Source organism: Frieseomelitta varia, unplaced genomic scaffold (assembly GCF_011392965.1).
Source record: "Frieseomelitta varia isolate USP_RPSP 00005682 unplaced genomic scaffold, Fvar_1.2 scaffold_147, whole genome shotgun sequence".
Classification (NCBI taxonomy): domain Eukaryota; kingdom Metazoa; phylum Arthropoda; class Insecta; order Hymenoptera; family Apidae; genus Frieseomelitta; species Frieseomelitta varia.
Genome location: NW_025109161.1, coordinates 372,566 through 384,350, shown reverse-complemented (window position 1 = coordinate 384,350; position 11,785 = coordinate 372,566). Strand labels below are relative to the sequence as shown.

The 11,785-nt window shown below is 34.4% G+C and overlaps 2 protein-coding genes and 1 long non-coding RNA gene across 15 annotated transcripts; 2 read left to right on the top strand and 1 right to left on the bottom strand.

Annotated features, from left to right (window-relative positions):
- Window positions 1–372: 372 nt before the first annotated feature.
- Window positions 373–4,964, bottom strand: LOC122534580 (nicastrin). 4 transcript variants are annotated; one of them, XM_043665382.1, is made up of 10 exons: window positions 4,854–4,964; window positions 4,695–4,779; window positions 4,301–4,548; window positions 3,975–4,073; window positions 3,487–3,830; window positions 3,004–3,397; window positions 2,524–2,920; window positions 2,006–2,442; window positions 1,734–1,926; window positions 373–1,660 (listed from the first exon to the last, which is right to left on the bottom strand). In XM_043665382.1, exons 3-10 carry the CDS (start codon window positions 4,353–4,355, stop codon window positions 1,648–1,650), a joined length of 1,932 nt encoding a protein of 643 aa, XP_043521317.1. In that variant the 5' UTR covers window positions 4,356–4,548; window positions 4,695–4,779; window positions 4,854–4,964; the 3' UTR covers window positions 373–1,647. The 4 variants fall into 4 exon arrangements, with proteins under 4 accessions (XP_043521317.1, XP_043521295.1, XP_043521309.1 ...); XM_043665360.1 differs by having other exon boundaries at window positions 373–1,647; XM_043665374.1 differs by having other exon boundaries at window positions 373–1,644.
- Window positions 4,458–4,671, top strand: LOC122534669. The gene is made up of 2 exons (XR_006307966.1): window positions 4,458–4,553; window positions 4,633–4,671. It is a non-coding gene; the product is annotated as an uncharacterized LOC122534669 (long non-coding RNA).
- Window positions 4,954–11,643, top strand: LOC122534639 (F-box/LRR-repeat protein 3-like). 10 transcript variants are annotated; one of them, XR_006307964.1, is made up of 8 exons: window positions 4,954–5,060; window positions 5,292–5,373; window positions 7,102–7,298; window positions 9,658–9,850; window positions 9,978–10,197; window positions 10,493–10,738; window positions 10,993–11,247; window positions 11,400–11,643. XR_006307964.1 is itself a non-coding variant. In XM_043665491.1 (7 exons), exons 4-7 carry the CDS (start codon window positions 9,658–9,660, stop codon window positions 11,162–11,164), a joined length of 831 nt encoding a protein of 276 aa, XP_043521426.1. In that variant the 5' UTR covers window positions 4,954–5,060; window positions 5,292–5,373; window positions 7,102–7,298; the 3' UTR covers window positions 11,165–11,473. The 10 variants fall into 10 exon arrangements, 1 of the variants encoding a protein (XP_043521426.1); XR_006307953.1 differs by having other exon boundaries at window positions 10,993–11,251; XR_006307965.1 differs by having other exon boundaries at window positions 10,993–11,251; window positions 11,380–11,643.
- Window positions 11,644–11,785: the final 142 nt, after the last annotated feature.

Genomic DNA, 11,785 nt, shown 5'->3' with positions numbered 1-11,785 from the left:
ATCGTTACCTTAAGATGTTAATAGTCAATTTTTCAGTAAGCGATTTTACATGTAAAATGATATGAAAGATTAACTTACTGATTCAAGTATAAAAACTTTTAATGGAAAAAACTGTGTGTTAATGAAGTAAGATTGATCTATTATCGGAATTCAAGTAAAAATTTAAATGTTTCGCTTTACCATACAAAACTACTTTTTATTATCGATAATGAGAACATGTAACTCATACATTTAACAAAACATCGGTCAATTGTATTGTTCGTCACACTCGTGTACATTTAAAAAAATATGAAATTGCAAGTAGACGCAGATAATTATTTATAAAAGCTCCTAAATTATGAGAAGGAATCAAAGAATTTAGTAAATAATATCTCTTTTGTAATGTATTTACACTGTCCTTACAAAATGCAATCAATCGGTGTACATATTTACAAATATTTTGGCTAAAATTTTCCTACAATTTCGTTCTGACTTCTGACAGAAGAATCCTTCGATTCAATTATTTTGTTAATTCCTACAGCCAGTAATCTAGATTTCTTAAATTACGAATAATTATTAGTTAAAGAATAAATATTGCAAACATGCTGAAAACATGAAATAATCAATATGCAATCTTAGATTCCTTTTTAATCAAAATGAACCCTTTATTGCAATTAAAAATTTTTCTATGAAACGAATTTTCGAGGCAAAGAAATTCGTTTACATCATGTATGCTATATTACTATCGCGTTTAAGTATTTCATAGAATTTATTTTTAGGTATCATGAGCAAGAATCGCGTTGAACGAATTAAATATCCTGCACTAACGTCAATTCATTTCCAATATGGGATAACTATAATAAATAAACGGAGAAATATAAAATTACAATTGCTAAAATTAGTACCTATGAAAATGATCTAATTAACGATTGAGTGTAACACAAATCAAATACATGAATGACATCTACATATATCAAATGTTTGTGAACAAAAAAAAAAAAAAAAAAATGGGCATGGAATTAAATAACCGTTGAAAGTACTATGTCGATCATACTAGCTGTAAATATTAGATGTAATTATACATATATAAATAAAATACGTATATACATGTATACGTTTAAATGTTGCGTACAAAAAGGATTCCAGTGAAATAAAAAATTCAACAGCTTTTCTAGTGCTAGTATACCCTGATTATGTACGTCGAGATACAGACGTAACACTCTCGCGTCAATTTCGATGGAATATAAAAAAAAAAAAAAAATAAATTCCATCGACTCATTGAATACACATAACGCACATTTATAAAAATGTATATGCTCGAATGTATATGTATAAGTATATGATTATCGATTCATATATAATGAATAATATCGATAATATCAAAGAAAGGGACGTGACAAATTAAATGAACGCGCACGATCGTTCCCATTATACTAACAACAGATGCACAAGTTTGATTAAACAGTCATCGTACACGTCACGACAACGTCGGAATTAAATGTCGGTGGCAATTCGTAATATATTTCAACATTGAGGTATAAAAATTGTCCGAGAGCGTACCACACATACATTCAAAGGCTAGTTACTGGAACATCCTCGTCCTCTTGATGATCCAACCGTGCCATTGATATGTGGTCCGCAGCGTATCCCTAGCAGTTTATCGTTCTTCTAAAACAAATTTCTTTAATATTTAACGTAGTAATTGACTAAACTAATACAACGGGCTTTCTACATTTCAAGTTACATTAAATTACCTCGAATTAAACAGTATATCAGCTCGGGAATTAATGAACCATACGAGAATGAATGACACGCCAGCCACTGAACTTCCTAAAATCATGGTGAGCCGTTCTGTAGCTGCTGAAGGTTTCAGGAACATCCTTACGCTTAACGTTTGCCATATAGATTCTGTCCATGTTGAATACATTCCCGATTTCATGTCGTATCCTAAGAACCAAAACGTAAAAGAGCTTGTAATTGTTCCGGAACAATTTTGTTTAATGAACCTCTCAATCGACAAACTTACCATCAATAATAAATGCTGGACTCATGGCGGTGCTGTAATTTACAGTCGAGTTTATACATAAACCTGTGTTATTAATACCGGCCATCCAAATAAGATGATTTTCATAACACATCGCTTCTGTCATATTTGAAACTTCTTCTCTAGTCAGAAATGCAAGAAGTTGTCCAGTCAATGTTGTGGCAGTATTTGGTACCCTATGCACGCCAACGTATAACGACAAAACTTGATTTGCTAATTTGGCGTTTGGAGATGAAGCAGCTTGAAACAAGGTGCATTTAGCAGTCTCTAAGTAACATTTCAACATTTCCGAGACGTAGAATTCAACCAAATGAGAAGAATCGTAATCGACAAAAGGCCGAGCACCGAATACATCTTCATAAAGGATTTCGGCGACGCTGGTTGCTATCTTTGCCAAAGCGGTTGCAAGCCCGTCGCTCCTAAAAGAACATACTTTTTATAATCAAAATTTAAAACAAGATCTTACCATTTAAAGGCATAACATTAAAATAGCTGAGTACTTGTTGAAATTAAGACTTTCCGCATCATCCAGAATTCCATTGTAATATTTGTTTTTAAATTGTTGGCCATGATCACTTATAACAACAGCAGTCAAATTTGGCCTTTCTTCTAAAAAACTCTGTACAGACGTCGGCGGTACACTGCCTTCCAAAATTTTAGCATTCAACGCTACTTGTATCTTTTTTATCACTTCGTCGTTCTGGGCATTATTAGAATGAAGAAACAATTCTCCTTCAGTCAGCTGACCAAATTCGATCACACTTTTAATATCATCAAACTTTAAATTTACACCACCTAATGCATTGAAGTTACCTTCTTTCAAATCATAAATGAATCTACTAGATCCTATATAATCAAAAGCTTCGCCGTTTAATAAACAGAAAACAACGTTAGTTTCTGGAAAAAAGAAAGATACGACGAGAGATTAAAAAATACTTGTACATGCATGCATTGTACATATAATACATTGTTACACCTACTATTCACTACAGCATCTTTAGCTAACGTATTCAGATAATAAGCGGTGGCAAGTAATGTCACTAATCCTGTGACTACATTCCCTGCACCAGGTGATATTCCATCAAACAAAGAAGAAGCATCCAATCGAGCTGTTACTAATATAACAGAATTTTTATCTTGATTTATGGGAGCCAAAGGCCAATATATATTCCTATCGCCCAAAGGATCACAGAATTGTGTTGGATTGAAATTCAGTTTAAAATCACTACGTTTAATGCAAGATTCAGAATTAATTGCGGCAAACATGAACGATTTCATTTCTAATGCACACAATGGTCTATGCTGTTGATTCTCTATATCATGCGCATTGTGTTTTAAAAAACAGGATCTTACAGCTTCTACCAATGTTTGATTCTGAAATGAAAAATTGGTCAATTTTGCAACCTATGCGAACGACAAAATGTAGGAAGAGTGAATTAATTACATAATAATCTAAAGACAACCTCTGTATAAAACATGGGGAAAGGCCAATCTTCCATAAGCAATGAGGATCCATGGGGATTCCAATCCACAAGAACATCATCATTGCACTGTTTGTATCCTGAATATCTGTTGGGGCAAGTATCTTCAGGAGAATAAAATTCAGGAAGTGGTTGACTACTATTTTTAGCCAACAGAACTCCATTTATGTTATTCATGTTCTTCAATTGAAGTAGTATGTCTCTGGTGAACATGGAAAATGTAAGAACCACAGTGTAATCTCCAGCAGTAGCATTGTGTTCAAGCCATCTAATGTCATCTTCATCTTCAACTAAATGAATAACACCAACACTTCCTGATCTACTTGCTACAACATACAACACAATAGTTTTTTTGTCAATTTACCTTTGTCTCATTAGTCAAATTCAGTTGAAATATTAAGCCAAAATTATTTACAACAAAAAGTTACATTGACAAATGGATTACACAGTGTAATGTATAATAATCTTACAGGAACATCCAAATTGATGTGTTCCATTGTGTCTACGAAAACAGGCAGCAACTCCTTCAAAGTTCATATAAATCATATCCTTTATTCGCTCTGCAGCCACTAAAAGAAACAAGTATATACTTATTAAATCTTGTTTCTGGATCATATAAAAATTTTCCAACATTTTACCCACACACTCGACTTTACCCATGCTTTGTTTTGAAAGTCAAGAGTTTCATAATTTTATAGTTTATTAAATTACTCGTTGAGATGAAACCTCAATAGTTAATCTTTTGTCTATTATGTAGATATTCTGGAAGTAAAGCTCTTTTTTTTATTTATCTTACCTAGATTTATCACGAAGAATATTAAAAGATATCCGTAATGCAAACATTTTGCCATTTTTCCCTTCGTGGTGGCACCTGTCAACCGTTCGTATTTTCTTTAACCACCACTACGGATCCTTTTTGCGAAGGTTAGACACGACGGCACAGATGCATCGCGTGAATCAGAAAATTGAGCGTTTCATATTTCGCCTGATCCTACTAGCGCCATCATGCTGCGATCTCATTATTAGAAGTTGTCTTCTGGATCGCTATGGTAAATCAGAAGGGGTGAAAAATAAAAATTTGTTCTATAAATAATTAATATAACTAGAACATGTTTCATTATGTTTTAGAACAATTTGCAATCAAATGCATCAATACTTAAAGACAATCTAAAGAAAATTTATTGAATTACCCGTTGCAACATCCAACAGACAATCAAGTGAAGTCGAAATGAAATTTTGATAAGCTTTTAAGATCCAGCCGAACGAACGAAGTAACTGAAATATTTATAAAGAAAAAAAAAGAAAGAATGAAAAAAAGAAATGGAAGTCAGTTGAATTGAAGTACCTACCCATAAATACTACGTTCCTGAGCATTAGTTCATTAGTCATTCTTACTCGTTCCAACTCGTCATCTCGTTGCCAGTGTTATTTCGTCATGTGTGTTAATAAGTTAAAACTCTCCTCCCCTATCTTTCTACTGTCTACGTAGTCTTAAAAAAAAATTCTTTTTTATAGTGACTGTATCTTTGCGTTCGAAGCACTATCACGTTTTCTAGGTAAAGTGATAATTCATTAATGGAACGTCATCGTAATACATACATAAGTTATATGACGCGCAATATTCAATCAAATGTCGTAAATAAATACGCCATACACACGTCGTCGTATCGATCGCGCAATTTGTAATTATCAACAGCAAATATAATAATCAGTAACTTTTTTTGTTTTTTTTTACAAAACTCTTCGATACATGTAGTTTACTTATCGAGTAAATTTGATATTTACAGGGAGCTTGAAATAATGTTAACTTTGTGAGAAGAGACGCAACAGAGAAAAGAAGAGATAGGATAATTCATATAAATTACAAAGGTAAACAATTACTTTTTATAAGATTTAAGATCTGTTTCGGATCAGAGAGAGATCAAACAATTGACATACATTTTTTCCAATAATAATAAAAAGTAGCACTATAATATTTATATAATAAAATATTTAAAAAATATTCTTGCAGATAATTTAACGCGCCACTTCTCTGCTCACTTGTTTTTTCCATTCAGAATGATGAATTTTGAAGAAGCTTACTGCTCGAAAACTTCTGGTTTTATCACGTGTTAAATTCCGTCGAATTCCGTCGAATTCCGGGAACATTGTTCACAATTCCCAACTTCGAATCCCCTCGAGGGAGGCCCCTTTCGAATTCGCAATTCATCGTAAGAATTATCGCAAAAACGTGACCTGTTCTCCACATTTTCTACAAAAAGTAGTTTGTGTCGTTCGTTCCTTCGTTAATTCCCGAATTCCTGAAATTGACGTCGACGTCGGCATTTTCCCTAAAACAGGAAGCGGGGGGAAGGAGTGGAGGAGGGGACACGCATCGAGATGATGACGCATGTCGCGTGAACGGTATATAGAATAGCCATGGACGAATTGCCTATGAAGCACATATACAGGTATCATTAGGCAGTGTACACGTGAGCCGTGAAACACGTGTGTCAGCTGTCTTTCGCGGTGGAACAGTGTCGCTCGCACCAGAAACACCGCAGCGAGTAAAGTGTCGAGTCGAGACTAGTTCTTCGGGGAGATCGTTCAACGAAAAATAATCGCCGAAACAAGAGAAAGAGGGAGATCCTTTCGTGCAACGATCTTTGAAACGTGTGTTTTATAGTTACCAGTAGTTGCGTAGTGCACGAGATTTTAACGAGAAACAAGCAAACACATAGAGAAATATTGGTATTTGGAAAACGTCGCATTATTGAGAGTGTGTGTTGTTCTGCTTTTACGTACAAAAAAGAAAAAAATCTACGTTTCAGTAGGGGTGATCAGTAATTCGGTCAGTTATATAGGGGGGGAATGATTAGCACGATGTTGAAATTCAACGGCCAGGTCACAGGGTTCGCTGCGTAACATTTCCGTGGCAAGGAAAATTGTAATATCGATATAGAATAGCTGTCGATGTTTTCTCGCAAGAATAGTTTTTCAATTGGAAATGGCGAAGCGTTATTTATCGTAACAGTGCCGCGAGTTACGATCTAGATTCGTTAATTGACCACCTCTATCCTATCCGTAGCTCTTGAAACTAACTTTTTTGGAACGAGTCTTTGCTGTTGTAGGTGTACAGTGAATCTTGAACATTTTTATGTGAATTGTATCATGTGTTAAAAATGTCCAGGTTTCTTAATGTGATGGATGATTGACTATTTAAATATACTTTTGTACATTTTTCATTTAAGTGAATCTCCTTATATAATCATATTTAGCGAGACCATCTTTTCTGTTAATTAATGTGTTCAATACCATTGTTCATGCTGAGTGTTAATTTTTTATTTTACGCCAATACGAATGATTTGTAACGTCTGATACACATATTTAGATTGGTGTCAAATATAATCACGATTCATAAATGGTAATTCTACATCGCTGTCAGACGTTTGTAATTTCGTAGAAAAATACCTCTCTTGATAATAAAGCCTGTCCCGTGGTCAGTTAACGAAGGACCAGTTTGGTGTAATGAAATATTGTTGTTATATTTGGAAGAATGAGTTGCGTTGCTCTATTTGATGTGATTATAATGTGCTAATGGTACGCGGTTTGTTTCAGGCGACAACTTGACCGGGAAACCGAATCGAATGCTGGCGGCGAGCCACTGCGAAAGTAAATGGGTTTCGCTTCCAAAGAACACGATTCTCCATCGCAGACATTTCGTTCCATCCGTCAGCTTGTGCCCGGCGATTCGCGCTCATTCGCAGATCACCGTCCTTGAGGAACATAAAATTCAGTCACAACCGGGATAATAGGTAACGATTTCTGTTCTTTAATCTTCAATTTACGTCATTCCGATGCATGCGTCGTATGTATGTGCAACGACTACAAAATGTCGAATGTGATACACATTCAAGTATATTGAATTTCGCATCATTTTTGTGGTACAATCGCGCGACTGTAAAAATTTGATTATTATGAAAATGATCAATTATTTAATTTAAATTGATACATTGAAAATGAATTTGATAAAAAAAAAAAAATCTGTTCTTATGGTCGCCGAATTATACGGAAGCTTGTAACGTACGAAAAGTTATAATGTCATTTTTACGTATCGTGATAAGAATAGAGTATTTATATCGAATAATAATCAAATGGGACAGCATTTGAATGGGACAGCAGAGTTACGTTGTAAATAATATTTTTTTTAAATGAGACAACGTTAGAGTTACGTTCGTACAGAACGATAAACCGTTTAGTATAATATCGTCTGTCATTGATGTTCGTTCACGGCTTACCTTAAATTTAACGCTACTGTTAAATTTACTTGCCGTTTCAATCGTGTTACGAACGAATGCGTCGATCTTACAAATGAACTTGTAAATTATTGGTAAATCCTGAAGTTTTCGGAATTTTTTTTTTTTTTTTTTTTTTTTGCAAAAAGCTAATTACATCTGTTTAGTTTCCGAAATCTACGTTTCAAATGTTTCTCAATACAAGTTCGATGCATTGCAAAGAATTTACAAATTGTAAAAATTTTTATAAAACGTTGCTCATCGAATTTTTAATCTTTTTTAAGGGATAAGGTTTTTAAACGAGTATTCGATCAGTAGGGGCAATCGAGTACACAACGAACGATGTTTAATTAGTAATTAATATCAGTTTCCTTTCTCTTCGTAATACACGTGAGTCGCAAAGGGGAACACGTGCATGGTCTACTGGGAACCGGCAACCGTATCTACAAGTCCATGACCTCCTTTAATAGATTACAAATTTCTTCTTTTATATATTTCGTTTCACATAATGTAAATCCTTTTTCTTTCCTGACACTGTCAGATATCATATTAGAGTCTTTTACATTTAAAGGATATAAAAGAAAATCCTAAAAAATTAAAATACAGTTTCATTATTAAATAAACAATTATTTTTATTTATTTTTAAAAAAATTTCTATTGGAAATAAGAAGATCCTCGACGGATTCTCAAAGAAAGAGTTAAAGTTCCTGATTTTGAATTCTCGAAAAAAAAGATTTAGATCTGTTTGGAAGATTGGAGACTTAGGATTTCTCGCCGCTCGGGTACAAATTCTATTGCAAAAGAGGAAAGAGAGGAGTGAACATCATTCATCAAATTGAAGATTCTCCCTATACAATGAATCCACGTGATCCGCAAACGTGAGCACGTGTATAGCTAGAGGCTAAGGAACGTTTGATTTCCAATTAGTCCATGACCGTTTTCTATCCGTAGCCGATCCTTTTACTCGGGTATACGGCTCAAAATATACATAGACCTCTTATAAAGATACCAATGCCGGACCAATGCAACGATGCGTAACTAGCACGTGCATGCCCTAGTCGTCAGCCTCTCCGTGGTCCCAATTCGACCAATGTTGTCCCCTTGCACAACGATTACAACAGCCTTTCCAATCGTCCTTTCGCTTTTTCTCACCGCCCTCTGCGGCGGAGACCGTGGCAGCTCTCTTCGGCTACGAGTCGAGGGCACTGCATTCCTTCTGTAGCAACCCAAGTTCGTTCAGCAAGTTCTTGAGAAGTAGCGCGGAGCCTTTCGTGGCTACCTACACGCTAATTGGATACACCTTGAAGGATTTTTCAGCCTATAGTTATAGGATGGTTTAAGATTGATTTCATCAATTATATTTTGAAAGTGTAGATAAAGTGTTCAAGTTGTGAAATTTTTTGGAGATTTCTTGTTGGAGTGTGATTTATTTATTTATTTTTTTTTTTTTAAGGAAAAATTAAAGATTGTTATAGTAACGAATGTGTAATGTAAAATCGTAGACACTATGTCTCTGTGACAATTAATTCTTTACAATATGTCGTAGATTGAAAATAGGTACATCTAAAGTAATAGACTTTTATTTAATAATTTTATCTTTTATCATAAAAATGTCGCAGTTGGAGTAATATAGTGTTTAGTAACTTCTTCTTGATAGAAGCAACTATTATAGATTGTAAATCTTTGAAGGGGATTGATGGTGGATTTAATTTATATTCTGGTAATGTAATTTGATTGCGACACATTGCAATTGAAAAAATTGACAATTGTGGTAATTTTTAATAAACGGTGAAACAGTTTTTGGTAATGTAACTTACATAGTTTTTGAAAGTGCGATCAATTGTTTTTAAAAAACTTTTGCTAAAATGTTTGCTGATAGATGCTGGCACTAATGAGCACTGTAAAGCCTGATTCCTTGGACGTCGACAATGATAAGTTCAAATCCATCATGAAAATATCAAGCAAAGGCTCGATTGAACAGAGGAGGGATCGTTCCGGAGGAAGCGATGAGGACTCTGCGAAAACTTTGCAACTTTTACGAATTAAGGGATTTCATCGATTGTTACCTGAAGGTTAGACTTGCTTTCATTTCTGCAAGAAGTAATACAATGACCAGCTTCATCCTTCGAAAATTCAATTAACTTGTTTGTTGAAAATAATATTTACGACATGAACAACGTGATATCGATTTTTTTGCAGGAATTAAGGCGTTGGTCAATTACTGCCGATACCTACAAGAATTATCATTGCCTTATTCATTGCTTAGTGACGAATTGTTATTAGCCTTGAGCTCTGAAAAACAAATGCAACTGGAAACCCTGCGATTGGAAGTGCACCCAGAAACAAAACCATTTCCGCGAGTCAGCGATAAAGCTTGGTTTACCTTTTCCAGCCACTTGCCGAACATAAATCTTATGCTGTGAGTGCATTAATACATTAACTTTTAACTATAAACATTCACGATCCGATGGTGGATTCTGACACAGTTGCAGCATTTAAAAGAATTGACGTAAATTTGTTGTTCTGTCACATGTATAAAAATACAAAGTATCCTTGTGTTACAGGAAGATGTATCTATATTTTATCGGTGTATTATGTAGTATATTATACACATGTAGTATGTAAAATGTAAAATTCATTCCGTAATGTGTCACCCTTTTGGTATTTCTTTTTATGGTGTGTAATATAATGTTTCATTTTGTACACTAAATTAGATTGTCCTACATGACGAGCGAAGACGATCAGAGTCCATTATTCGCGCCGTACGTTCCTATAACGCACTTATACTTCGGGGAAGCACCGTCGGAAGCAACTATATTACGTATCAGCTATCAATGTCCCCGGTTGATCGAGCTAGTAATTGCAGCTTATGGACCAGGTTTACTTGATCACGCATTACTCTCTGTCGCTCAAAGATGTCCACGTCTAAGCGCCGTGGGTTTGGGTGATTGCGAAATCACGTACGTAACTCGCTAATTAAATTTCTCTATCCAATAGTCTAATGCTTGAATTTTATAAAACTTGACATATTTCAACGAATATCGCGAGAGTTTCGAATTCTTCAATACTTTATAGCTGCTTTTAACGATAATTGCATCCACGTTGTACTTTTCAATTTCATTGTTATCGCATTGTAGCTTTTCTGTAATTAACTCACGATTCAGGCAAAATATTTAAATGACGGTAATATCTGTTTTCCTTGCTCCACGCTCAGTTGCTCAGGATTGTTGGAATTTGTTACACTCTGTGCAAAACGTTTGCGAATATTGTACGTTTGGGAAACGTCATTGATAGAGGATTCAGAACTTGACATCGCCAAACTATCGAAGAATGTGTCATTGCTCCTTGGTCGTACTTGGGTACCTGAATATATACCATTATGTTGAAACTTAATGAATGACCGAAGCGATTCGTTACGATGGAAATTCAGTTAATGGCCGACAATAGTTTGCGCATGTAACCAAAAAGTGTGCGTAAGTGATCAATGAAACATTACGGAACATGTATAATCTTTGTCCACTTTTTATACATATATATAAAAAAAAAACACACACACACACACATACACATTATGTAAGAAACCATATAATTTGTAGCATAGATATTATATGCACATTGTAGGTTTCCAATAATCTTAGGATTGATGTTTACAAAAAAAGCTTTTCCGAAGACAACGTTTTAAATATATGATTGAAGTAAAAAAAAAAATCTTCATGCTTTTTGATCCATCGTAATGCTGAAAATGGGATTTAACACTTGTTCCAAGAAGAATGCGGGGAAAAATGTTATTATCAGTTATCACGTTTTTCATTGATATAATGTAAAATCCAATACGATCGGATGCGATCTATATGTACAAAAAGAAGAAAAAAAGAGCAAAAAAACCTCATACTGTAAAAATTGCTCGTGTCTGTTAATACCAAAAATATAAACTTTATTAGATTATAATGGTATCTCTTGCGTGTAGTGTATATAAAATAAAATAATACCACTACTTATTTACCAAC